Source organism: Leptonychotes weddellii, chromosome 13 (assembly GCF_054177405.1).
Source record: "Leptonychotes weddellii isolate Sample4059 chromosome 13, ASM5417740v2, whole genome shotgun sequence".
NCBI classification, from domain to species: Eukaryota; Metazoa; Chordata; class Mammalia; order Carnivora; family Phocidae; genus Leptonychotes; species Leptonychotes weddellii.
In genome coordinates this window covers 57,792,193-57,817,458 of record NC_138381.1, presented here as the reverse complement: position 1 = coordinate 57,817,458, position 25,266 = coordinate 57,792,193, and the positions used below count along the sequence as shown (strand labels likewise).

The window sequence follows — 25,266 nt, the reverse complement described above, 5'->3', positions numbered from 1 at the left end:
CTCCCTCTGACCCTCCTCCCTCTCATGCTCTCTGTCTCTCATTCTCTCTCTCTCAAATAAATAAATAAAATCTTTAAAAAAAAAAAAAAACTTTAAAAAAAATTTAGAAAACCAAGGAAAGAATGAACAAAAAAATAAAGATCACCTATGATCTAACTTCCCAGGCATTTTCTACCAAAAGCCCATTCTTGAAATATCACTAGGCCAGGTGCTGGCCTCCTTCTTTGTGGTGTCAGCACACCTGGGACGGGCCTAGTGCTGGGTGGGCCCTCAACAGGCTTCACCTGGTTGAATCTTCCTAATGATCCTGAAGCACCTGTGGTTGCAGAGGTGAGGTCACCTGCTGAGGCCTCTAATCTGGCAAAGGCAGGGCTGGATTTTGGCTCTGGAGCCCAGTTCGTCTTCTCCACCCAACATAGATCCTGAACATCACCTTCATGCCCCTAACCAGCCTGGGGAATAACTGTGGGAGCCCAGCTGAGTCTGCAATTGCCACCGGGTGGTTCTGCAGGGGAGCAGCCTCTGCTTTTGGCCCAACAATACCTGGCAGCTCCTTCAAGGGTATTCAGACCCACTGCAGAGAGGTGGTAACCGAGGCTTGGTGCTTGGGGTGTGAATGTCCTGGCTCCCTGCCCAGTATCCATCCCCTCCTTCTTTATTATGGTTTTATTCAGGGAGGCCAAGTGACTAGTCACAGGTACGCTCACCCAGGCTTCTGCTGGTTAGGGTGGCCAATGCTTCTCATTAGCACTAATCAGCAGGTGGGCACCAACTGGGCGAAGGCCATGGCAGCCAGCATCCTCTGCCCTCCTTCCTGCATGGAGGCACAGAAGCCATCTGGAGGTCCTGAAGGTGAGGACCAAGTCCACATGCTCAGGGTGGCAGAGTCGCAGACACAAGCCAGGATATAAATGAGCTGTCTGTGACACCAGGAGGATAGCCCCTGGTGGTCAAGGAACTGTGCCCAGTTTCTGCTTCCTGCAGCTAAATATAAGTCTTATGTTAGAGGAAGAAACTTCAAGGCTTCCAGGGCTGATGAGCCACAGCAAAGTGGCATGCCCACTCATGTGTTGAACAAACACATCTGGTTGCTGCCTCTGGACCTGGCTGCTTCCCCTCCAGGCTCTAGGAATGGAGCAGTGAACAAGACAAACATCCACCCAGTCTACGGCAGGGTCACAGATGGCATGAGAAGTAAGATCTAGATATCAGATGCTGATCAAAGCTAAGGGGAAAACAGCCATGAAAGGGCTCAGAAGAATGAATGGACATATGTGTGGGATATTCTAGACACGGTGGGCAGGGTACAGCTGAGACAAGCCCTGGAGGAGATGTAGAAGTGAGGTATGCAGCTTCCTGGCTGCCTGAAAAGAGCACTGCCAAGAGAGGGAAAAGCCTAAAGCAGGAACATGCCTGGAGGGCAGAGGCAGCAGGGACCCCAGTGTGCCTACAGCAGGGCAGGCAAGGGGAGCAGAGGGGAAGAAAGCTGAGGTGGCAGAGGGGCCTTGCAGATCATAGAAACAAGATGCCTTCTACTCTGAGTGAGCATGGGCAGCACTGACAGGTCTGAGGCATAGGAAGGACCTAATGTGACCCATATTTTACTGACTCACTCTGTGTATGTGTGGAGAAGGCAGAGAGGGCCCAGGTGGAGGCAGGGAGGCCAGCGGCTGCCTCCCTAGTCCACGGGAGATGGAGATTGGGATCAGGAGGCAGCAGTTGGGATGCTGGGAAGTGGTCAGCTTCTGGATATACTTTAAAGGTAGAACAGTAAATCTGAGATGATTTGCTGAGGATCATTTGTGGGAAGTGCAAAAGGGGAGTCAGGGATGGTGGTAAGGATTTTGTCTGAGCAGAGGGAAGGACTATGTTGGCATTCACAGAGATTTGGACACAGACGGGTGGAGGTCAGGGTGGGGCTAGTTCATTTGTTTTGGGTCATGAATTTGAGCACCACACCAAGGGATCAGAGGTCTTTCCCATCTTAGTGCAATATGGGCCCCAGACTCTCACAAAGAGGGTTTTCATGCTGAGATGAGCCCAACAAATTCATAGCTCTATCTCTCTAGGAATGCAGAAGATGCCATCAGCCATCAGGATGCCATCAGCAATTGTCTCTCTAAAGTTGGAGTGATCAATAATTTTTGTTTTTTTCATTACACTCCTATCTTCCAACTTCTCTATAACGAACATACATTGTTTTTATAATAGAAAAAGTTAAAAACAGAAGCCAACAATACAAAAGACACAAAAACAAAAGTTAAAAGCCTTCCCAAGATGTTGGCTGGGCCTGGACGGCAGGTCCTTACAGAGGCAGGGACAGGGAGTGTGAGGAGACAGATGGCCTTCAGTCCCAAGTGAACAGCAAGAACGGTCTGGAGGATATAAAAAACCAGGCTTATCTGTTGGACTGCTGATAAGTGCCAGATAAGAAAGCCACAAAGAACTGATTTACAGAGACTTTACCAGGAAGCAGCAAGCTCTAGCAGCTCATGGGCCAGTGCTGGGTCTGGACACAAGTGGGTGGACAAGGCCTGCCAAAGGCCGAGAGACCTGAAGCCAGCAGAGGTACTGCTCATGGCAGGGTAAGGGAAAATGGATCAGAGTCCAAAAGACCCCAAATGAAACAGCAATTTGTTTGGCATAAAAATCCTTCCATGACCCCTTTTCTAATTTTGATGAGGTGGGGGAGAGAGGGAAATGAAGGTGGGGTGAAAAGTAGGAAAAATCTATCCTTCTTGCCAAGACTGACCCCTCAGGGGTAGGGGTCAGTGAACCTTTATTTTAGTCACCCAACAAAAGAAAGACCTATTTTCTGGGAAAGTAAAACAGCAGTGCTCCTCAGTCTCCACTGTTTTTCTATACACAAAGTCTACAACACAATAAAAACATTTAAAACACTAAAGAAAAAAAATCAACAGAAACAGACCCACAGATGACACTGATACTAGAACATATCAGATAAGGATTATAAAATAAATATTGTAAATATGACCAAATATTTATAGGTAAAGATGAAAAAACTAGATGAAGATACAGAGAATCTCAGAGAAATACAAACTATAAAACAGAAAGAGAAATTCTAGATCTGAGAATCATGATATCTGAGATAAAACATATATAAGATGGCTTAACAACAGAAGGAATAAAGCATCAAAAAAGAGCAGTGAACTGGAAGATGGACCAATTACAATGAACCAAAATGAAATGAGAGAGAGAGAAAAGTGAAAAGAACTGCAGAGAATGTTAATGATCTGTGGGACAACGTGAAGCCACCAACATATGTGTGTATAATTGGAATCCCAAAATGAGACAAGAAAATGGGGGAAAATATTTAAAGAAATATTGGCCTAAAGTTTTCCAAGTTTGATGAAAAACCCTAAATCTCTAAATTAAAGCAGCCCAATAAACCCCAAAGGGAGAAATACACAGAAAACCACATTATCATAGTCAAACTATTAAAAATCAAAGATGAAGGGAAACATCCTAAAAGCAGCCAAAAGGAAAAACCTAAACAAACAATAGCAACTCCTGAGGAACTATTATAAGAATGACTACTAATTTCTCCCTGGAAACAATGCAAGCCAGTAGAAAATAGATGTACTTAACATGCTAAAAGCAACAAAAGGAAAGAAAAAACCTGTAAACCCAGGATTCTAGATCCAGGAAAAATATCCATATGCATAAAAAAATGAAGGTGAACTAAAGCGGAGAGAATTTATTCCAGCAGAACTGAACTACAGGCAATGCTGAGGGAATTTCTTTGGGCTGAAGAGAACAATTGAATCTGAGTCTACAGGAAGACTTGAAGAGTGTGAGAAATGGAAATTATTATCTGGATAAATGTGTAAGGCTTTTAAAAAAGTCCTTTTCTTAATTTCTTTGAAAGGTTTTTGACTTATTTTAATATTATTTTTATTTTTATTTATTTATTTATTTATTTTTTTAAAAGATTTTATTTATTTATTTGAAGAGAGAGACACAGCGAGAGAGGGAACACAAGCAGGGGGAGTGGCAGAGGGAGAAGCAGGCCTCCCGCCGACGGGAGCCCGATGTGGGGCTCGATCCCAGGACCCTGGGATCATGACCTGAGCCGAAGACAGACGCTTAACGACTGAGCCACCCAGGCGCCCCTTAATATTATTTTTAAAGATTTTATTTACTTATTTGACAGAGAGAGCATGAGCAAGGGAGGGGCAGAGGGAGAAGGAGAGGGAGAGGGACAAGCAGACTCCCCTCGAAGTGAGGAGCCCGAGATGGGGCTCAATCCCAGGACCCCAAGATCAAGACCTGAGCCGAAGTCAGATGCTCAACTGATTGAGCCACCCAGGTCCCCTAGCTTTTGACTTTTAGAACAAAAATAACACTTTTATAAGGCACATAACATATGCAGCAGTAAAATAGATGAAAACCAAAAAGCGGGGGGGGGCACATGGGTGTATATGACAACAATGGCAGATCGCTGTCAATGCAGAATCCTCCACCTGACAATGACAACAGCCACCACCACAAACAGCAGTTAGTATTTACTAATAGACTGCTATGTTCTGGGCACTGTTCCTGGCCCGTGAGGTGAATTAAGCCATTCAATCTCCACAGCAACTCTATGTCATAGGTGTCCGTGCTATTATTCTCATTATACAGATGAGGAGCATTGCCCTGCAGTCAGAGCCCCTGCAGGGGGCAACAGGACTCTCATAGGCCATTCTGCATGCTCCCTGATGCAAGCAGAGCTGGCCAGGCTGAGAACCCAGTGCCTACTTTAGTTCCACAAAGAAAGGGTCCAGGAGCCACCGGTGAGCCCAGGGCCCCAGGTGACTCCCTCTCCTTACAGGCTGCCATCAGTGCCTCTTCCTAACCAGGTAATCTCCCATGGAAGCCAACTGGACCAAAACATTTCCCCAAACTGAATGGTGTGCCCAACACAAACTCCATGCAGTTATAACATCCCAGGCAAATGTGAGGTATGATGATTACTGTCACCACCAGCACCTGCCTGGAACATTCTAATTCCTTCTTCAGAAATATTCCATTTTCCTCAGGAAACAAGAAAAGAAAACACCCCTTTTGACCACTTATCTCAAGTCATCTTAAGAAACACAGAAAAAAGGGACGCCTGGGTGGCTCAGTCGGTTAAGCGTCTGCCTTCGGCTCAGGTCATGATCCCAGGGTCCTGGGGTTGAGTCCCGCATCGGGCTCCCCGCTCTGCGGGGAGCCTGCTTCTCCCTCTGCCTCTGTCTCTCTCTCTGTCTCTCATGAATAAATAAATAAAATCTTTAAAAAAAAAAAAAGAAACACAGGAAAAAAATGCCAAATTCCCTGTTGTTACGAAAATTAACAAGATCTTTGAAAAAATATAACAGTCCTTAGATATTCATCCAATCAGTTGAAAGGGCGTATATGACCTTGCCTCAGGGCTTCCTCCAGTAGCAACTTAAAAAAATATGGATACCAGGAAGACTGCCCCTTCCAAAGTTAGCAGGCCAAGAGAAACGGCTTTGTAGACAACTACCACCTCTCCCAATCACATCCCATGTGTTCCACTCTCAGGGAAATGGCTCCCTCTACTGAGCTTTTGAGAAACAACAACTTCTAGGAGCCACTAGGATCCTTTTAACATATATTCCCTGTTGTCAGCGAGATAGCCCGGTGGTCAGGCATTAATATCACAATCTTACAGATAAGGAGACTGAGGGGGCCCAGAGGGTAAGGGGCTTGCCTGGGGTTTCCAAGCGTGTCAGCTGAGCAGCCAGGTCAAGCTCTCTCCATCTCTCACCAGCCCCACCCTCAGGTGCTGAACACAGCAGGTATCCTACCGGTACTTCCACTCCGTTCTTGCCAGCCAGCAGCCACTCCCAGCAGGCCAGGGCGGTCTCCATGCCATGCTCGTTGAACATCCGGAGAGGACCCCAACACAGATGATGAAGGAGCTGTGGGTCACAATCTGCAACCAAACACACACTGTTCAGAGAAAGCACTGAACATGGCCTGAACCCTTTGCTTGCCTCCCCAAGTCAACAAGACAGAGCACCAGGTGGGCCAGTGATGGTCTTTTGTTTACTTCTACCCCTGAGAGACACCACAGAGATCTCTACTGGGGGAGCCCCAGCTCACTAAGGAAAACAAAGGTAAACACTCATTTTCAAACAAGCCCAGAGCTCCCCAGTACCTCTGTCCATTACCTTTGCTGCTGATGAGCATTGCTGTCAGCTTGAACATGGCCTGTGTGTAGTGCTGAGGATTACTGAGGTCTAACGCTGTATTCAGCTCCTGGACCATCATTTTGTTCAGGTCAGATATCTGGCCTGTGGCATCTGAGAACCGAATCATTCCATACACCTGCAAGAAGCACACTTGTCAAGAGAGCCACACATAATCCAGGCACACAGACAAGGCCTGACCAGAGCCCCACTGTCTTAAACTACAGCTTGTGTGTATAGAGAGTGACAGGGCCATTTCAATGATGTTACCACTGCTCACACTTTGGGGGAACTTCTCTTTTAGCAATATATGTTGGCATTCCCTTCATTCTAGATGGTCCTTGAAGGCAGAGACCTGGTCTTGTCAATTTTACATTTTAGCACTGAGTCCAGGGTCAGAACCACAGTAGGACTGCATGATGTGGACTGATTCAATACATTCTTTCAGAGTCAATTAATGACTCCAACGAGATCAGCCTCACTATTTTTAAAGCTGTACATAACTTTTTGCCTCCAACAAAAGCACGCTGCTCTCTTATTTACCAGACTTGACTATATAAAAAGGATCTGACTCCTTCCAAAACCAAACCTACTGCCAAAGACACACTTCCTATCACCACGGGGATATTCAAAATAGGTGGAATAGGCCCTCAGAGCAATTCTCAGCTCTAGGAATGTAGGGTCAATGACAGCCTAGGGTCAGTGGCAGCCTAGCAGTGTGAGGGGCCCCCCTGCCGGGGGCCCACAGGAAGAGGAAGAGCAACTGCTAGAATGAGGAAGTCGCACGGGGGGAGGGGAGACCCCACTCAGACTAGGCACGGATGGACTTGCAGGGACCTCTGCAATGGCGTAGATGAGCTTCTGCGTTTTATCGATTCAGAAACTGAGGCCCCAAGAGGTGAAGCAACTTGCCAGGCTGGGCTAAAGTGCGGCATGGAAGGCGAAAGCCCTCATGGTGAGATGTGGTTCCCACCCCCTGCTCTGCCTATGTGACTCTGGCAGGTTACTTTATTTCAAGAGTCTCAATTTCATTTTCTGTAAAGTTGGAATAATAGTACATACACCTCATCAACCATCCCAGACAGTGCACGGCACTCAACAAATGTTTGCTACCACTTAAAAAAAAAAAACAAAAAACAAAAAACAAAAAAAGTCAGAGAGACAGAATGCTTCAGCAGGGCCAGACTGTGTGTATGTGCAATCGCCCTCCTGCAGAGGTGGTGAGTGGCTGCCATAAATGCTCCAGACTGTGTTGGTGAGTCCCAGGGCTCATGCCTTCAAGTCCACCTAAAATGAGTGAGTTCCAGACCCGAGTGCGTTTTCCACTGGGAGGGAGCTGACTGGCATCGGAGCAAGAGGACACCTCGATGACCCCGGGACACAAGGGCAGGAGAAGTACCTCGCCTGCGTAGCGGTTGCGTAGATTGAGAGACGCCATGAAGTTGGAGTAATCTTTCTTCACACAGGCTGGGCGCTCCGTTAGCTGAGTTGCCTACAGGCAAGTATCAAGAATTATTTCAGGCCATTGCCACATGTTTTTCTCATGTTCACCATGGCTAAGCCTAAGTCCAATTAAGAAGTCAAGTTCAGATCCAGGGGTTATTAGAAATCTTCAGTGCTGGCAAGCTAATAAAACAAAATACTTTAGAACAGCCTCTAGTCTGATATGTCCCAGGGAAAAAAGATGAAAAAGAATCTTAGTATGAAAAATTTTCTCTGGAAGGCAGCTTATGATATACCTTCAATTTGCTGCTGATTGTTTTTATCCCCAGTGGTGAACAGACCTTTGCAAAAGATATAATCACCAGATCATTGTGAAAATCATCATAATCTACAATGAAAATGCTGTGCTGGGCTGTCTCCTCTGCGGGTCTGGGCTGGTGTGTAAATGTGACTTGAAGATGGTAAAGGGCGAGGTTGAGAGCATGGTGTCAGAGCGAGCAAAAGCCAGGAGGGGCTCAGAGACACCTAATAGCTGCCACAGGTCTAATGCGGGTCTAGTGGCAGAAGACAAAAGGGGCGCACTCTTGAGTACAAAGGCGGCCCACAGAAAGGGGAAAGTCTTTGCAGACCACACCCCCCTAATTTCCTCTGCTTCAGCTTCAGCCCCCCAGCCCACCTCCCATCCCTCAGGGTCGTGAGGACTGCTCTCCCTAACCCTGGCTGGTCACTGCTACCATGCTCTCTAGCTATCACGCTGCCCAGTGTCACCGAAGACTATGAATATGCAGCGAGCATGACCCCTTTCACATTTCCCTTCAGCATCTTTTACTATAAACCAAGACAACCTATCCACTTCTTGACATATGGATGCTACTGGGAAAAATGAATCAACGGCTGAAGTCTGAGGGATTGTTTTTTTTTGGGGCGGGGAGGGAGCAGGTGAGTGGGGAGAGAGAGGGTCGGGGGAAGAAAATATGAAATTTGGGGAAAAAACCATAGGCAAGAACAAAAATACATGATTTTCTCATAAAATTATTAAGCTGGCTTACTTTTCAAAAGGTCACGTAAAACTGCTTTATGTTTTTTGGAGACTGTGTGGCCTATGGCATCAAGCAGGACTGCACTGGAACCTGGCCCTGCCACCAACCAGCTATGAGGCCCTAGAGAGGTCACTTGCTGTCCCTTAGCCTGAATATACTCCCCAGCAAAATGGGGACAACAGTGGCCTTCTCACCAGGCAGAATGGGGTTCAGTGATGTCTGCAGGATCCTCGGGCAGCAAATGCATTGGCAGGCCGTAGTGCAGGCCACCTCTGTCCCCTGGATAACTACTCTGACTGCTCCGGCTCACGTGCCTGGTGCACTGTGACATGGAGGACTGCCCTGCAGGGCTTTTCTGACAGTCTCGATGCAGCACGACCCACCAGCCTGAAATCACGCTTCTGAAACAGCCCCCCAGGAGCGGCGCTTTCCTGAGTGCCATGTGATGGGGAGATGTCACTCTGGGGGCCAGCACGCTTCTGTGCTTTTCATGGAACAGGGGCAGCTGGCCAGGATCTCCAGTACAACCAACAGTCAGAAGACACCAATAAATACATCCTTTCTTCTTCAGAAACAGAAAAGGGAAAACCAAACCTAAATCTCTTTTTTAAAGAAAAAGATTTAAATCTTTTAGGCAAAATTGACCTCTTACAAGCCAGCTGGCTGGAGCCTAAAGAGGACCAGGAGTTGTCAGATGCATCCTGAGCAGTCCCCAACTCTGGCCTCTGCTTGGGTCGTCAAAGTGGTGGAGACCCAGGTCAGGGAGCTGATCTCATGCCAGTGGGCCTGGCCTATCAGCTGAGGGTGTGCAACACTGATGTCTTCAGAGAACATGGAGTGACCTCTGGTGAGAGCTCCAAGGAGGGCATGGGACGTGAGAAGACATTGGCTTCCTCTGGCACTGCCCCAGGCCCTGCACAGAGGCTGAGGGCCCTCACCTCTGCCTAATGGGCTCCCTGCTTCCTGCTTAGAGTCCTGACCATGGTGAGAAGTCACAGGGCCATCCTCCCTCCCTGGTGCTCAGCCTCTGTACCCCTGCCCTATCATGTCTGTAAAAGACAGGTGGCAGCCTCCCCACCTCCCCATCCTGAGAGAGAGTTAAGAGGCACAGAGTTAAGAAGCTTACAGCCATACTTGGCTGGGACAGACTGACAGACGCTGTGCTAGGCCCTAAGGCTGGGAGACACCGCCATGCAATGCTGCCAGTCAGATCACCTGTTGTCAGTCCGCTGCTTTGATCCTAAACTCTGATTTAACTAAGAAAGTGCTACTTCATGGATGTGCTGCCCTCTAAAGGAATCCTGAGCAGAACAAGACGAAGCTGAAGATGTGTATGCACGTGCACTTTGACACCTGCTGAAACAGGAAAATCCAGCGAATGTTTCCAATCGACGTTACTATAAGATAATGCTGACCGTGTCTCCCAGAGCTCAGTTTCCTTCCTTGTGGATACACAGAAATCCAAATCTGATATCATTAATGAATCAAGAAAACACAGTAAGGTTCTACGGCCCAACTCCCTCTGAACTTGGGGATTGTACATGGGACTCTGATCCGCCTACTGCCAGCACAGCTGTGTGTGTGGCACATGGGTGCCCAGGTGCTTTCGGAAAAAGCCCCACATCAGTTTTGGTTTTCCCCTCACCCTGTGGCTCCCAGGAGGCTCACACATACCCCAAGAGTGGTGTTCTGCTTGTTGTAGCCGGCAAAGTGAAGGATGCTTTCGGTGGCCATGGCCAGCCCTGTGTGCTGGGACAGTCCTGATACCCAGTTCTGATGTTTGTTCAGATATTCCTGAAGTCAGGAAAAAAAAAAAAAGGCTGTTTTATTTTAAAGGTATGTGAGGTAGGAGAGCAAACACTGGTTCTGATGTTGGGTCCATCCGTTGCTGTGGGAGCCTCAGTAAGTTAAAGCCCCCGTCTCTGCCAGGCTATTGCTCACGTGTGAACCAGGATGACTTGCCCAGAGTGGCCAGCACACACAGTAAACCTGAGAGGACCGCTTACTCTTTTAGCACATCCCTGCTGACAATCTGCCACCTGCAAAGTCCCGTGCTCCCCAGAACACAGAGCGGCAGAGTCCTGGTCCTGCTGTCAACATGCGGGCAGTTCTCCTGCCTGTGCAGCCATGCTGTGAAGAGGCAGCCTGATGGACAGCAGGAACGCAGAGCAAGGGCCTGAGTCTGCCCGGCCAACCGGTGGAGGGGGATGCTGGGGCAGAGGGACACCTGGCAGGGCCCGGAGATGTGAGAAGGCCTTCTGCTCTGTGGATCCTCAGGGGTCAGAGGTCAGCACTGCAGGAGCAGCAAACACAAGGGGCTAGATGGTAGGTGGGCAAGCCTGGGCCAGAGATAGGCCAGGTCCGAAAGGCCTTGTGTGCCAGGTGAGGGAGTTTAGGGTGGGCCACAGGACTCCCTCAGGAAAGTGCATGAGCACTGACTTACAAAACTGTGTCAGTGGCTTCGGAGGGTTCATGGAGCCCTAGAAACCCAACCATGGACCCTATGGTGATGGGGAGTGGCTAATGAGCAGAGGTAGCGGGGAGGTGTGCCGAGCAGATTTGCTAGTGATACCAGCCCGCCCTAGTGGGCAGCACAGACGATGGCTCAGGACAGGCTGAGGCTGCCGGCAGGGAGCCCAGGCAGGATGGGGACACTTTGGCTGGGCAATGAGGGCTGGATGGCAGGTGGGGTGGGGTTCAGATGGACTAGATGTGCAGGGGGAAGGGAAATGGGGCCTGAGGCAACACCAAGGGGAGGCCTGGTAGAAGCAAAGACACCAGTGCAAGCTTTTGCATTTTCCACTCCCTTCCTGGGCCACGCTTAAAGAATAAATAGCTCCCCCTATTGTAGGCTTTTTTTGTTTAATGAACCTTTTTAGAGATGAAAGGGGGCTTCCTCTCTTTAGACCTTAGCCTTGGGAGCTGAAGCCCCTCTCCTTCATGTGAACCCAAAAAAAAAAAAAAAAAAAATCAGTTCCTAAATATGAACAGTTTGAGAAAGTCCCCCAGCCTGAAGAGTACCAGTGAATCCACTAGACAGAGACAGTTGTCAAGCTACAGGCGTGGCCTAGTTACAAGGCCCACCTCTGTGCAGCTTAGCTGCTGAGTGCCAAATGGAGGGCTCCATTTTTTTTTTTTTTCCATTTCCCCAATTGCTCTAACCTCACTGCTCCAACACCTTTGTGGAAGGAGGAACAGTACGGCAACGCTAGGCACCACCCACGGGCTCTTGCAAATGCATTTCCGAACAGCCTCTGAGGTTCTTGGGGCTAGCTGCTCTGTCCTTCCTGGATTCCAGACACAGAAACACTTTGGAACTAGTTTTTTTTTTTTTTTTTTAAGATTTTATTTATTTATTTGACAGAGAGAGACACAGCGAGAGAGGGAACACAAGCAGGGGGAGTGGGAGAGGGAGAAGCAGGCTTCCCGCGGAGCAGGGAACCCGATGTGGGGCTCGATCCCAGGACCCTGGGACCACGACCTGAGCCGAAGGCAGACGCTTAACGACTGAGCCACCCAGGCGCCCCTGCAGCTAGCTTTATCCTGACAAGTGTTGCTGAGGTCAACTTCACACGCCCCTCTCGTTGCACCTTCTCTTTATTAAGCCAGATTTCTTCTAGTGGGATTTTTCTTATCTTTGATCCCTTTTGAGGTGACTTTTTCCTCTCACATATTGTGGTATTTTTGGTCCATCTCTGCTTGACCAGAACAATGGCTCACCTTGCAGTCATTCGTGTTCACAAGCCAGTGCTTTGGTCTGAAAAGGCTCATGTGCAACTCCATGTGCAGCCTGGATAGGGCTCTACTGGGACAGCAGCCTCACTCCAGCTCCGGCATTCGGCAGAGGTGCTGCTGCTGGACTGCCAGGCCTCCCCACACACCACATCACCCGTGCCCGTCTTGCAAGCAGCCCCAAGTCCTGCCATAAACCCGGCACCTACCTGGTGTGAGTGGTCAGGTTCCCGGGGCCTGCCTGCCCACTGATCCCACTGCATCTGCCCCCCTCACCCACGACCAGCACCCTTACCCCCCAAGGAATTCCCACCAAAGAGCAGCCTCTGAGGCTTCTGTTATTCTCAGGCACTAGACTAATGTTTTTGGTCTCTGTTTATTACACTAGCGCTGTTTCTATTTCGAGTTTGCTATGTCTGTGAAAGCTCTCTGGATCCCTGGAAGGAGCATAACAAAATTGCTTTTTGGTGATTTCAAGAAAGTACCTGTAAGTGGGACTTGGTGACTGTAGGTGCCCACTTCATCGCCTCCTGTAGGATCATTCCACAGCGCGCGGCAAAGTCCTTCACGATGCTCTGGAAGAGGGGGTAATGAAGCCGAGGTCAGTGTATTTGGGCCGTCAGAGGATGCCAGCTACAGACTGTAGTTAGCGACTGCTGGGGGCTGAAGTGCATCCCCCCTAAAACCCATGTGTTGAATCCCTAGCCCCCAGTACCTCAGAATGTGACAGTATTTGGAGATGGAGCCTTTAAAGAGGTGACTATGGTAAAATGTTATCATATGGCTGGGTCCTAATTCAATCTGACTGGTGTCCTCCAAAGAGGAGGAGATTAGGACACAGGCACAGAGGGAAGACGTGAGGACACAAGAACACGACAGACATCTAAAAGCCAAGGAAAGAAGCTTCTGAACAAACCAACCCTGGCAACACCTTGATTTCACACTTTCAGCCCCCAGAACTGTGAAAAAATAAATTTCTGTTGTTTAAGCGACTCAGTCTGTGGCACTTAATCATGGCAACCCTAGCAAATGATTACAGTGACCATGTTCCAACCCCGAGGCTCTGGGTACAGGGTACAGACATCCTGGTCTACAATCCTGGCGTAAGGTGGCAGGGCCCACACTCACAGTGCCTCACACAGCTGCTGCGGGGCGTGGAAGACTGCCTGCTGGCAGCTGGTCTGGCTGGAGGCCCCAAGGCTGGGACATGACCCGGCCCCAGGTCTGAGCTGAGCTTCAATCTGCCACAGTGAGAGCTCCGAGTCAGACCTCGCACAGCACATCCTCCTTACCCGGAGCTACTCATTCCATCTATTTCCCACAGTGCCACACAAAGCTGAAGTCATGTTACTCAACTACCACAATGACAGATAGTCTGCACACCTCACAGCAGTGAAGTTCATCTGACAGTCATGCTTGCTCATGCAGCTTGGAGACACTATAAACTGACAGGCAGCTGAACCAAGAAAGGGCTTAGAGTCAGCACGGCTGAGGGGCAGGAGTGGGCCTGGCAGACAGACCAACCTGGGACTGAGTCAGCACCCCGCTCGTACTGTGTGACCCTGACAGCTGAGCCTTTCTTACCTGTGGGCCCAGGCCCACAGTGCTCACACCTCAAACTGCTGGGGACCGAATGACACAACATGTGCAACACGCCGGCCCTGACAACTCGAGAGGGCAATGAAAACGGCCCTTAATAAGGGGACGGCTGCCAGCCTACCTCCCGGGCTTCACAGGTGTCAGGAACAGTGATCCGATAGGGGGCATCAGGGATGTCGTAGTAAGGCTGATCCTTGTGAATGTCCTGAAAACACAACAAGGCTCCCTCTTCCAAACCGCCTTCCCTAGGCTGCCTCTGCTGAGCTGGGCCTCCAGCTCATATTGGGCAGCAGAGTGTTTTTTTTTTTTTTTTAAAGATTTTTTATTTATTTATTTGGCAGAGAGAATGAGAGAGAGAGCACATGAGAGGGGGGAGGGTCAGAGGGAGAAGCAGACTCCCTGCCGAGCAGGGAGCCCGATGCGGGACTCGATCCAGGGACTCCAGGATCATGACCTGAGCCGAAGGCAGTCGCTTAAACAACTGAGCCACCCAGGCGCCCCTGGGCAGCAGAGTGTTTGCCTCCTTTCCCCACACTTGTCCGGTTTGTGACGGACTTCCAACCTTGCTGCAGCTCACTGGGAAAGGCCAGGGTGGGATCTGGGGCCCCACCCCCGATGTGGCCACTTGTAGCATAAATTAGGCTCAGGCTTAAGGCAGGGATACTCACAGCACTCAGCGAGAGTGACAGGGTCTGGAGGATGTCCAGCATGGTCTTCAGCACTGTCCCGCTCCAGAGCAAGTGGGGAAACCTACACCAATAGTCACGTCTCGGTCCAGGAGCCAAATCTTCAAGGAATCTCAGTTCCTTAAAGTGCCACCTCAAGGGGTGGGGTGGGGTGAGGTGGGAGCCCCACCTCCTGCTGCCCAGCTGAGGGTCAGAGGAGGTCAGGAGGCCTCCTAGGCAGGGCACTCAGTCAGAAACAGCCCCCCAGGCTCCTGCCAGTCCCACTCTTCAGGGCCCAAGCATGACCCCACGTGACCTGCTCTCAACCACACACCGATTGTCTTGGTTATGCACTGGTCAGGCCACGCTCCCTCACTCCCCAAAGTGACCCTCCTTGTTTTTGACCAGGCCTCCCTAATATTTTCACATGATGGCACAAATAGAAAATGGTAGTATTGCAGGATACCCTGGGGCAAAGAGAAGAAGCTGCTCCTAAATGTGGTGGTCAGCATTGAGGGGAGCCAACTCTGCACAGCTGTGACTCATCATGGCCCATTGCTTAGGAGGTCCAGCTCAGACACATGTCATACGTGTGTTGCACTTGCTTTCTGGCCCTGCCTAGACCAGGCACACAGCACCTGCAGCAGGCTCCAGAACTCCTGGATGCTTGCAGCGATGTGTGGGCAGGCCCAGCATGGCTGTTTGCTGCCTCCAGCCTTTATACTGCAGACAGGCTGGCCCAGCCCACCTTTGAGGGTTCTCATCCATGTGGGGGTGTGTCCCATGAGAATCTGCTTTGGCTTCCAGCACAGAGAGCCTGGAGTGGAAAAGGATCCGTGGGGGCTCTCCTTCCTCTCTGAGGAGGCTGGAAGACACTGATTTGACCAGGGACCTCTGGCTAGGCTCTGGGGTGGGAGATGTCACATAGGATGGCCGTGAGCTACCCAGAGCAAGCCCAGAGAAGTCCTGCAGCAGGGGAGGGTGGGATGCAGAGCCACAGGCAGGTGACACCCCCTGTCAGTAAGTAACATCAATAGCTCAGAATAAGTGAAGTAGAGGTTTCAGGACCAAATTTCAGACCTTGTAGCAAATTCCATGACATTCTGAGGGAGGCTGCATTGCCATTTGAGAGTTTAAATTCTGACTCCAACTTTTCTGCCCTGATAGTGTAAGGATGATTGGATGATTCTTCCCTACATTCCAAATCAAGAAGTTTACACACACACACACACACAGCATTAGAAGGAAAATGAGCTTACTTATCCACCAGACCAGACAGATACTTGTCTGCCACCCTCCGTATCCTCTTGTGAATGTGGTTGAAGTTCACCAATAGAAACTGTGCGTGCCGCTCGAGCTCCTCTTCATTCTCCTTGGTCTTAGCCTGGAGATTCAGAAGAGACAGGTACAACAGGTGCCCTCCATGTGCCTTGGGCAGACAAACACTCACGCTCCGACAAGGCTTACTTTATCTGCCATCATGTTCAGGAAGGCATCAAATACTTTGTCTGCGACAGCAATCACACACTGCATCATCCCTGAAATGAGGAGGAGGTTTCCACAGGTCAGGAGCATCAAGGGAAAGGGACCAATCCCAGCTATTTCCAATATTTTGTTTGGAAAAGATTTTGGACTAACAGAGGAGTGGCAGAGAGAGCACAGAGTTCCCACATACTCTGCACCCAGCTTCTCCTGACTTTAGCAGCTCTTTTGTCAAAACTAAGAAGCCGTCAGTGATATAATACTCTTACCTAAATTTCAGGCTTTATTTGGATTTCCCGTTTTCCCACTAATGTCCCTTTTCTGTCCCAGGATCCAATGAGGCATTGCCAATCAGGTCTCCTTAATCTCCTACAATCTGTGTTGATTCCTCGGTCTGTTCTTACCTTTCATGACCTTGACACTTCTGAAGAGCACAGGCATTTTGTAGGATGTCCCTCAATTTAGGTGTGTTTGATGCTTGCTCATGATTAGACTAAGGTTACAGGATTTTAGGGCAACCCCACAGAGGTGAAGTGGCCTTCTTGTCGTATGGTGGGGCGTAGGGGGGTGTGAAATCAGTATCTCCTACCACTGGCGAGGCTGACCTTGATCACTCAGGTACAGTGGTGTGTGCCAGGTTTCCCACTGTCCAGTTACTATTTCTCCCTTTCCATGCTCTACTCTTCAGAAGGGAGTCACTGCGTCCAGCCCCCACTTGGGGAGGGGAATTAAGCAGCAGCTCCTGAAGAGAATGTGGGTGTAAGTCAAAAACACCACAGTCACTGGGAAATGCTCTGGGGAAGATACTTTGAGGTTATGCAGACATGTCATTTCTCTCTAAGATGTTGCCCACTGGCTTTCGCACCTGCCAGTGGGCTCTGCCTGCAGCAGGTACTCTGGTCTCACTTACTGGAATTCTGTAAGGAAGGTCTGTCCCTTCTTCCCCATGTTTCATTTGTTCAATCATCTAATCAGCATGGACTCATGGATACTTCTTTCTTTCACTGGGTTATAATCCAATACTGTCGGTTATTTTGTTGCTCAAATTGTTCCAGCTTTGGCCATTAGGAGCTCTTTCAGGCAGGCTCTTGTGTCCTTGTGACATGCCCACAGGCCTTTCCTTTCCTTTTCTTCTTCTTCCTCTCCTTTTTCTTTTTTTCCCTTCACAAGACCTTCCTTTCTGGCACTGTGAGCTGTCCTAGGCTCATCTTGTATTTTCCCTGGAGCCTTGGCTCCCTTTACTGCAGAATGGTGTTTAGAAACCAAGATACAAGCACCGGATGTGGTTGTGGCTTCCAGGGTGCAAAGCAGATTTTAAAAAGCAACAGCGGGATGCAAACATCACAGTGCCGATGTCATTAAATGCCGCTCGCCCTCTAGTGCTGTCCCATTTATGCAGCATCTTTGGGGTGGCTAAATGACAGGGCTGCAAGGTCAGCAGGGCGAAACACTAGGCAGGCACTGCACCTCTGTGCCCAGGCCCAGCCAGAGGCTGAACATAAAGAGGCATCACATATGTGTTTGTCATGAGGATAAATGGGCGCCCGAAGCTCTCAGACCTGGAAAGTGATTAGTGTGACCTAATGCCCCAGCAGGGAGAGGCTGATCTCTAAGAAGTTGGGTTTGGTGGATGAAATCTTGTTCTGGGGGTGTGTTTAGTGTAATATCTTTTCATGTAGCTCTTAGGAAACTGAAACTGTAAGTTCCTAATAAAAAACCATCAGATAGGGGTCAGATGCCAATGATGATCACGCAGTAGCCTCTATGGAGATTTTTACTTAAAAACAGCCACTTTCCTTTTTGTGCTTAAAGTTAGCTTGAGATTACCTCGGTCTTAGTCTGTACTGATTGACTAGACAGTCAGCAGGCTACAGGGCAGGAACACATGGAGGCTTGGCTCACACCTACACAGAGGAGGTGCTAGCAATCCCCTTTGGGGGCTGCTAGATGCTTCTTATAACCTCTCTCCTCCTTGGTTCTGAAAACTCATCAATAACAAATCTCCAAAGACATCTCCTTCCCATCTCCCATGTTTTAGGAGAGAAAAGGAAGAGGAAAGTACACTCAGTAGGTACACATTTATCAGCTTAACCCTAGGTACCATACTCAGGACAAAAACATCCCATTTGGAAATCGTGTGAAGAGTACAACGTACTGTGAAAATTAAGTATCGGTAAAGTGTACATCAGTCCCCAGGGCAATTTAATTTCCTCTTTTTAAAAAATTTACTTTTATTTAAATTCAATTTTGTTAACATATAGTGTATTATTAGTTTCCGAGGTAGAATTTAGTGATTCATCAGGGGCATGTAACACCCAGTGCTCATTACATCAAGTGCCCTCCTTTTTTTTAAGATTTTATTTATTTGACAGAGAGAGACACAGTGAGAGAGGGAACCCAAGCAGGGGGAGTGGGAGAGGGAGAAGCAGGCTTCCTGCTGAGCACGGAGCCCTATGTGGGGCTCGATCCCAGGACCCTGAGATCATGACCTGAGCTGAAGGCAGCCGCTTAAACGACTGAGCCACCCAGGCACCCCATCAAGTGCCCTCCTTAATGTCCATCACCCAATTACCCCACCCCTCCACCACCTCCCCTCCAGCAACCCTCAGTTTGTTTCCTAGAGTTTCATTGTCTCTTATGGTTTGTCTCCCATTAACTTATTTTACTTTACCGTCTCCCATTAACTTATTTTACTTTACCGTCCCTTCCCCTATGTTTAACTGTTTTGTTTCTTAAATTCCACATATGAATAAAATCATATGGCATTTGTCTTTCCCCGACTTATTTTGCTTACCATAATACCCTCTAGTTCCATCCACGTCATTGCAAATGGTAAGATTCTTTTTTTTTTTTTAAAGATTTTATTTATTTACTTGAGAGAGAGAGAACACGAGAGGGAAGACGATCAGAGGGAGAAGCAGACTCCCCGCTGAGCTGGGAGCCCAATGCGGGACTCAATCCTGGGACTCCGGGATCATGACCTGAGCCGAGGGCAGTCGCTTAACCAACTGAGCCACCCAGGCGCCCAAGATTTTATTCTTTTTGATGGCTGAGTAATATTCCATTGTAGATACACCACATCTTCTTCATCCATTCATCTGTCAATGGATATCTGAGCTCTTTCTATATTTTGGCTATTGTGAACATTGCTGCTATAAACATTGGGGTGCATGTGCCCTTTAGAATCACTATGTCTGTATCCTTTGGATAAATACCTAGTAGCACAATTGCTGGATTGTAGAGTAGCTCTATTTTTAACTTTGTGAGGAACCTCCATACTGTTTTCCACAATTTAATTTCCTCTTATGACACAGCAACAGAAAAACAGAGCTCAGAAGAGAATGACATTTTAGCTTCAGAAAGGTAACTGATTCTGTCTACAGATATTCTCATTAGAAGGCAGGCAAAATGTGGCAGGTTCTTAGGCCCCTAGGGGTTGGCAGTCAATTTTTTTGTCGCTTACCCTCCCCCTCCTTGAACCAAAGAAACTCAGGTGTGACCCAACTGTCTAGCACAAAATAGCTGTTAAATAGACAGTGGGTGGATAGACGAGAGGAGCAAATCAATGAACAGCTCAGCCAGAGGTTAACAGTGTCTCTACTATATTCCCAAGTGGTCCTGGGGCATGTGTGTGGGACCCTCTGAGCATGGGGCTCCTCTCCTGTATTCTGCACCCCAGTGGAAGAGGTTTCCTGGCATACAAACTGGCTGCCTGCATCTTCCACCCTGGCCTCTAAAGGGCTCCTCCTCGTCCAACCCTTCCCCACACTGCCAGCAGGGGGAGCTTGCAGAACCCTTACACTGTCTTTCCTTGTCAACCCCACAAAAATAAATTCACCCACTCAATTTCCTGACTGTCGTGCAGTAGTGTGAAGGGTTCTGTAAAGGACTTATTGGACAAAGGTCTTACATGAGACAGCACCTCAGAATCCTTGGGGTGATTTTAAAAAAGACAAGGACTGATTTTTCAACAACAGAAAAAACGGTACCAGAATTATCTGGGGATTAATTCTGAATTGGCAAGAACAAATTGATAGATTCTTCAGTGTGCCAATGGCTTCTAAACATGGAAAAGACTCCTCACTACTAACTGTAATTAATAATAAATTTATTGATTTTAAGAATTCTCAATTAGCATTCCTTGAAATATTTACCCACACAGTTAATCAATCAAAACTCATGATCTAGCACACTCAATTCCCTCAAATATTTAAGTACAATTACAAAATTGATCAAATTTTTCTAAGCATTTAAATAAAACATGGGTCTAATATTTCAGAGTCTCTTAAATTTTAAACACTTTAAAAATCATGGGGCGCCTGGGTGGCTCAGATGGTTAAGCGTCTGCCTTCGGCTCAGGTCATGATCCCAGGGTCCTGGGATCGAGTCCCGCATCGGGCTCTCTGCTCCTTGGGAGCCTGCTTCTCCCTCTGCCTCTCTCTCTCTCTGTCTCTCATGAATAAATAAATAAAAATCTTTATAAAAAAAAATAAACACTTTAAAAATCAACACACAGACCAATAGATGATGCTTAAAACCCATCAGCGTCCTTATACTAAAACTGGTCAAACAAGGACTATACTATGTGCTTAATTTTTTTCATTGCAGTCTCAATTTTAATAACTCTCCTTATTTTTATTCCTATTCTTATCTTAGGTTTGCCTCACTAGAATTTCAGTAACTCTAATATTTTTATACCACTGTAGAGTTTCATTTATTTGTTTTCCCAGGAGTCTGGTGCTTTTAGGACTGGTTGCAGCTGAGACCCTCTGTGCACTCTGAGGACATCTGCATCATCGGACTTGCAAGTCTTTGCGTTTCATACAGATTTCCTTATTCTGAAACCTCCCCAGAAACGATGCAGTCCTTAAATTGGGTGTGGCCATCGGGTCCTGACCCGTTGCCCTGACATTCTGGCAGGGTCTGATGCGCCACTGGAAGCGTTCATGGTCCTGAGTGGGGTCTCCTTATGGCCAGCATGACTAGTGAGGCATGGAGCCCCTCACAGAAGGTCTGGGGCTGTCCCCACAGTGAGCTCTCTAACAGCTACTTTCAGCTTAACAGAGTACCATTAACTGGCTACTCTATGGAATGCCTCTGCCCCATCACCTGCTGGGCGGCACCCTTTCTACCTGATCACTCTTAGAGGCCAGGCGTGACTTTATTGCAGGTGCCAGGCCTCTTCCTGGACTGTGTGGCTCTTTCCTCATGTTTCCTCTTTCCTGATTATACAAGAAAACAACTACCTGTCTCTACTTCACAAATACTTAGTGGAAAAAACAAACATATATATAAATACGTATATCCTATATATTACCTATTATTGTTACATATTACACATTATATCTGTTGCTTTGCTAAAATATGGAGATTATATATATATATCTTAGTGTATCTGGATATACACATTATCCCAGTTTATTTGCCCTTCTTTTAAGCAAAATAATAATATGTATTCATGTTCAAATTATGATACTCTGTCCACTGGGAGCCCTTTGAAATTGGTTCTTGGTCCTCCTAGCCTGCTCTGGACATTTAAAAAGCATGACTGCTCCCTGACCACAACAAGATGCTTTAGGTCCATTAATGACTATGTGAGGAGCCCAGGATCCCTTCAGCATGGGATAGTATTAGAGACTGAAATTTGGGGGCTGGAGCATACTCAAGCACTGAGGGTGGACAAGAGTGATGCTCCTTAAGGTTATATGGTTATAAGGTTATATATTTTATACTGGTCTTTCCAATGTAGCGTGTAACTTCATAAAACTGTTTTCTTCATGTAGACAGGAAACTGGGAGTGGTATTCCTTTTTAGACTATTAAAACTCATTTCATCATCAGAGTACCACAACAATAAACTTACCAGACTTGTCCTTCTGAATAGCTTTATCTTCAAAGTAGCAGAACATTACCTGGAAGCGGTCAGGATCTGTTGAGCGCAGTACCCTAGCAAGGAGAACAGTTTTGAGTAAATTTTGAGAAATCCAGGCCCTCCCTATCACAGATTTGGTACTACCCAGAACTGGTGAGGCTGTGAGGAACCACTAACCTACGCCACTTCAAGGGTCATATGCTCACGCAGACTTTCTGGAGGGGAATTACCCACCATCTATCATAATGTTCCCACATTGTTCCACCCAGCAACCCACCACTAGTGATAGGTCTTAAGGGTTATGTGCATAAGGAGGATCCTCCTAACAGTGCTGGCAAAATGTCCATCAACAGACTAGTCAGCTACACCAAAGTACACCCATTTAATGGCACATCATGTAGCCACCAAAATGAGAGGTAGCTCCATATACACCACTACAGAAAAACATCCAAGATGCATTGTTCTATGAGACAGCAAGGTGCAGGGGAAGTGAGTACAGCAGGATGTCAGTGATAGGTTTCCGAAAGGCCTCCATGGGCCTTCTGTGTGTAGGATATATATGTTTGCATTTATGGAGAATTTCTAGAAGGGAAAGTAAAACTATCAAGAGTGGGCATCTCTGGATTCAGAGCCAGGAAAGTGAGATTTGTATTTTTCATCTTTAGCATCTTCTGTACCATCCCCATGTTTTCCTTCTCTTTTTTATCTTATGCACCTTTTTTACTTTTACAGTAGCTGTTCAGAGTTTGGGGGGCTCCACTAAGATAGCAGGGCATGTGTGCACACAGGCAAGCACTGGGCAGAATGCGTCTGTGGGCTTCTGCACCAGCTTTTTGTGAGTCAAACCCTAGTAGGGCAGGCCAGGTGGCTTAAGCACATGCATTCTTGAGTGCTCAGGTTCACACAGCTTTTACATAATTTCTCACATTGCCCACTTTACTGGTTTTTGGTTTTTTTTAAAGATTTATTTACAGAGAGAGAGATTGAGAGAGAGAGTGCATGTGCGGTGGTGGGGGGGGGTAGGGCGAGGGAGAGAGCGTCCCAAGCTGACTCCCGCTGAGCACAGAATCTGAGGCAGGCCTTGATCTCACCACCCTAAGATCAGGACCCAAGCCGAAACCAAGAGTCGGGTACTCAACTGACTATGCCACCATGCGCTCCCACTTTGCTGTTTTAAAGCTCTCCTAATAACCAGTGGCTGGGAGCCTAAGCCAGGTTCTTGAATAAAGGCTTCAGAGCTGCTTCTCCATGCTAACAACGCTCTGAGAGGCCTGGCAGGCAACCTGGGATGGGAGCTGGGCTCTTGGGAGCTGCCCGTGGGCTGTCCCCTTAGGGTTTTGCTCTACCAGCCCGCTCCACAGAGTGTCCTGAGAACCTGAGAACTCCATTCAGGGGCACCATTGTAGGGAAGCAGGAGACAGCCCTGCCTGTGGGCACGTGAGGCTGAAAGGGTCCGGAGACATCTCTTGTAGCCATTCAACCTTGGAGCAAACCAGGTTTTTGGTCTGTGTTGGTTTGCTTGTTTTGTTTTGGTTGGTTTCTCTTTCAAAGTATGTTTTTTATAAAAAGGCTGAGAGGGAACAGTACTAACACACAATAGGGAATGGTGGTGGGATCAGTGGTTTTTCCTCTCCATTTATTTCCAGGTTTATGTGTAATATTCTTGTATTGCTTTTATAAAAAAAATTATAATGAAAAAAGCAAGGAAGGTCAAAAGTTCCTTGGCTCTGTGGGACTCTGGAGGAGAATGGGTCACTAGCTCTCAAACTCTGCTCTGTTGTGGCACCCTCAGGCTACCAAGAGGCAGGGAGGAGGGGACAGGGCAGGAAGGTGTGCGCTCACTCCCACTTACACAAAACAGCCTTAATCTATTTTATATGTTGAGCTTCTGAGCAAGAGTTCTTTTACCACAGGGTTTCATGGCACCAAATAAAGGTTAAAATAGTGGCATTTACCAAATATTCCCCCTATTAAGAACTAACACTTTCTTTTTTGGACCATTTGGTAGAGTTTCTCTATAACTTATTGCACCTATCCTGTGATTTCAACGAACAGGAGATGTGTAACCTGACCTTTTTTGACGACAGGGATGCATCATTCTGTAGCTAGCGTATTCAGCTGCAGCCCGAGGGTGTCTCAGGCCTTACCATCGTGGATCTGTAGCATTCACATAGGCAGCTGCGCTCTGAGCATCCTAGCTGCTTCTTCCAGCCGTCATTTATGAGAGGCAGGATGGCACGGTGCTTAACCGACTATCTGGATCTCCGTGGAAGTCAGGGATTATTATCTTGGGTAACTAACTGAACGGCTGCCTCAGGGTCTCCATTTCCTCATCTGTAAAATGGGTATGTGACAGTGCCTACCTCATAGGCTTGTTGGAGAGTGTGTCAATACATGTAACTTAGCACAGTGCCCGGCATGGCATAAACACTCAGTCCATGTTAATATTGGTGTTGTCATGATGACGATTATTATAACTGTTAGGTCTGCTGTGGTTACACATGCATCCTGAGTGTTGGGCCACCTGTGGGGCTGTTTTGGGACAGGCCCCTTCCCACTTCCCATTTGCTGTTTGTACTCAGCTGTGGTCCTGGAAACTAGCAAAATGAATGTCTTAGAACATACTCAGTGAGGGCCGGTTCCTAACAGGGGCTCTTGCGCAGTCAAGTAGACTGAGTTTGCAACATCTATGGTGACTGCTCAGAAGCCTATTCCCTATAAGGAGAGGATGACATGAGAGTTTAGATACCTGGGGATTTATAAGATGTGGTGTTTGGTGCCCAGGAGGGAGGAGCACACAAGAAGAGCATAGGATATTTTTGGTTTTTTTGGTTTTTGCTTTTTAAGAAAGCTTACGTGTCTTGGGAGAAACTAAAAAGAGTCCCATGCCCAGAAGGCAAGAAAGTTTAAAAATTAGCTCCAGTGTAGCTGTGCTGGGAGGCAAAGGCCTGGATACCTCATATATTCCAGCCGGTAAACGGACAGGAGATAGGTGGACATGGCAAAGTCCAGCTTGTTGATGAGGGCGGACACTTCGGGAGCAGGGTCCAGCAGGTTGATGATGGTGCTGCGGAGCTCACTCAGTTCAGCCTGGGGGAAAGAAATGCTCAAGGGCTCACACAGGCACCCAGAGGGGAATGCCCGCCCCCCCCCCCCCCCCCAGGAGCCGTGGAGAACATGTGATAACAAGGACAATGCAAGGATCTGGTCATTGTTCAAGAAAGCTTAGCAAAA

The 25,266-nt window shown here is 47.9% G+C and overlaps 1 protein-coding gene across 1 annotated transcript in view; it reads right to left on the bottom strand.

Annotated features, from left to right (window-relative positions):
• Positions 1 to 25,266, bottom strand: part of PI4KA (phosphatidylinositol 4-kinase alpha) — a 96,851-nt gene that overhangs the window by 22,634 nt on the left and 48,951 nt on the right. Inside the window, exons 19-29 of the mRNA XM_081802554.1 lie at positions 24,989 to 25,256; positions 22,024 to 22,106; positions 16,147 to 16,217; positions 15,939 to 16,063; positions 14,683 to 14,764; positions 14,136 to 14,219; positions 12,901 to 12,990; positions 10,358 to 10,477; positions 7,600 to 7,692; positions 6,183 to 6,339; positions 5,817 to 5,944 (exon numbers count right to left, since the gene is read on the bottom strand). Coding sequence (XP_081658680.1) covers positions 5,817 to 5,944; positions 6,183 to 6,339; positions 7,600 to 7,692; positions 10,358 to 10,477; positions 12,901 to 12,990; positions 14,136 to 14,219; positions 14,683 to 14,764; positions 15,939 to 16,063; positions 16,147 to 16,217; positions 22,024 to 22,106; positions 24,989 to 25,256 — 1,301 coding nt within the window. The remainder of the gene's footprint in view (positions 1 to 5,816; positions 5,945 to 6,182; positions 6,340 to 7,599; positions 7,693 to 10,357; positions 10,478 to 12,900; positions 12,991 to 14,135; positions 14,220 to 14,682; positions 14,765 to 15,938; positions 16,064 to 16,146; positions 16,218 to 22,023; positions 22,107 to 24,988; positions 25,257 to 25,266) is intronic.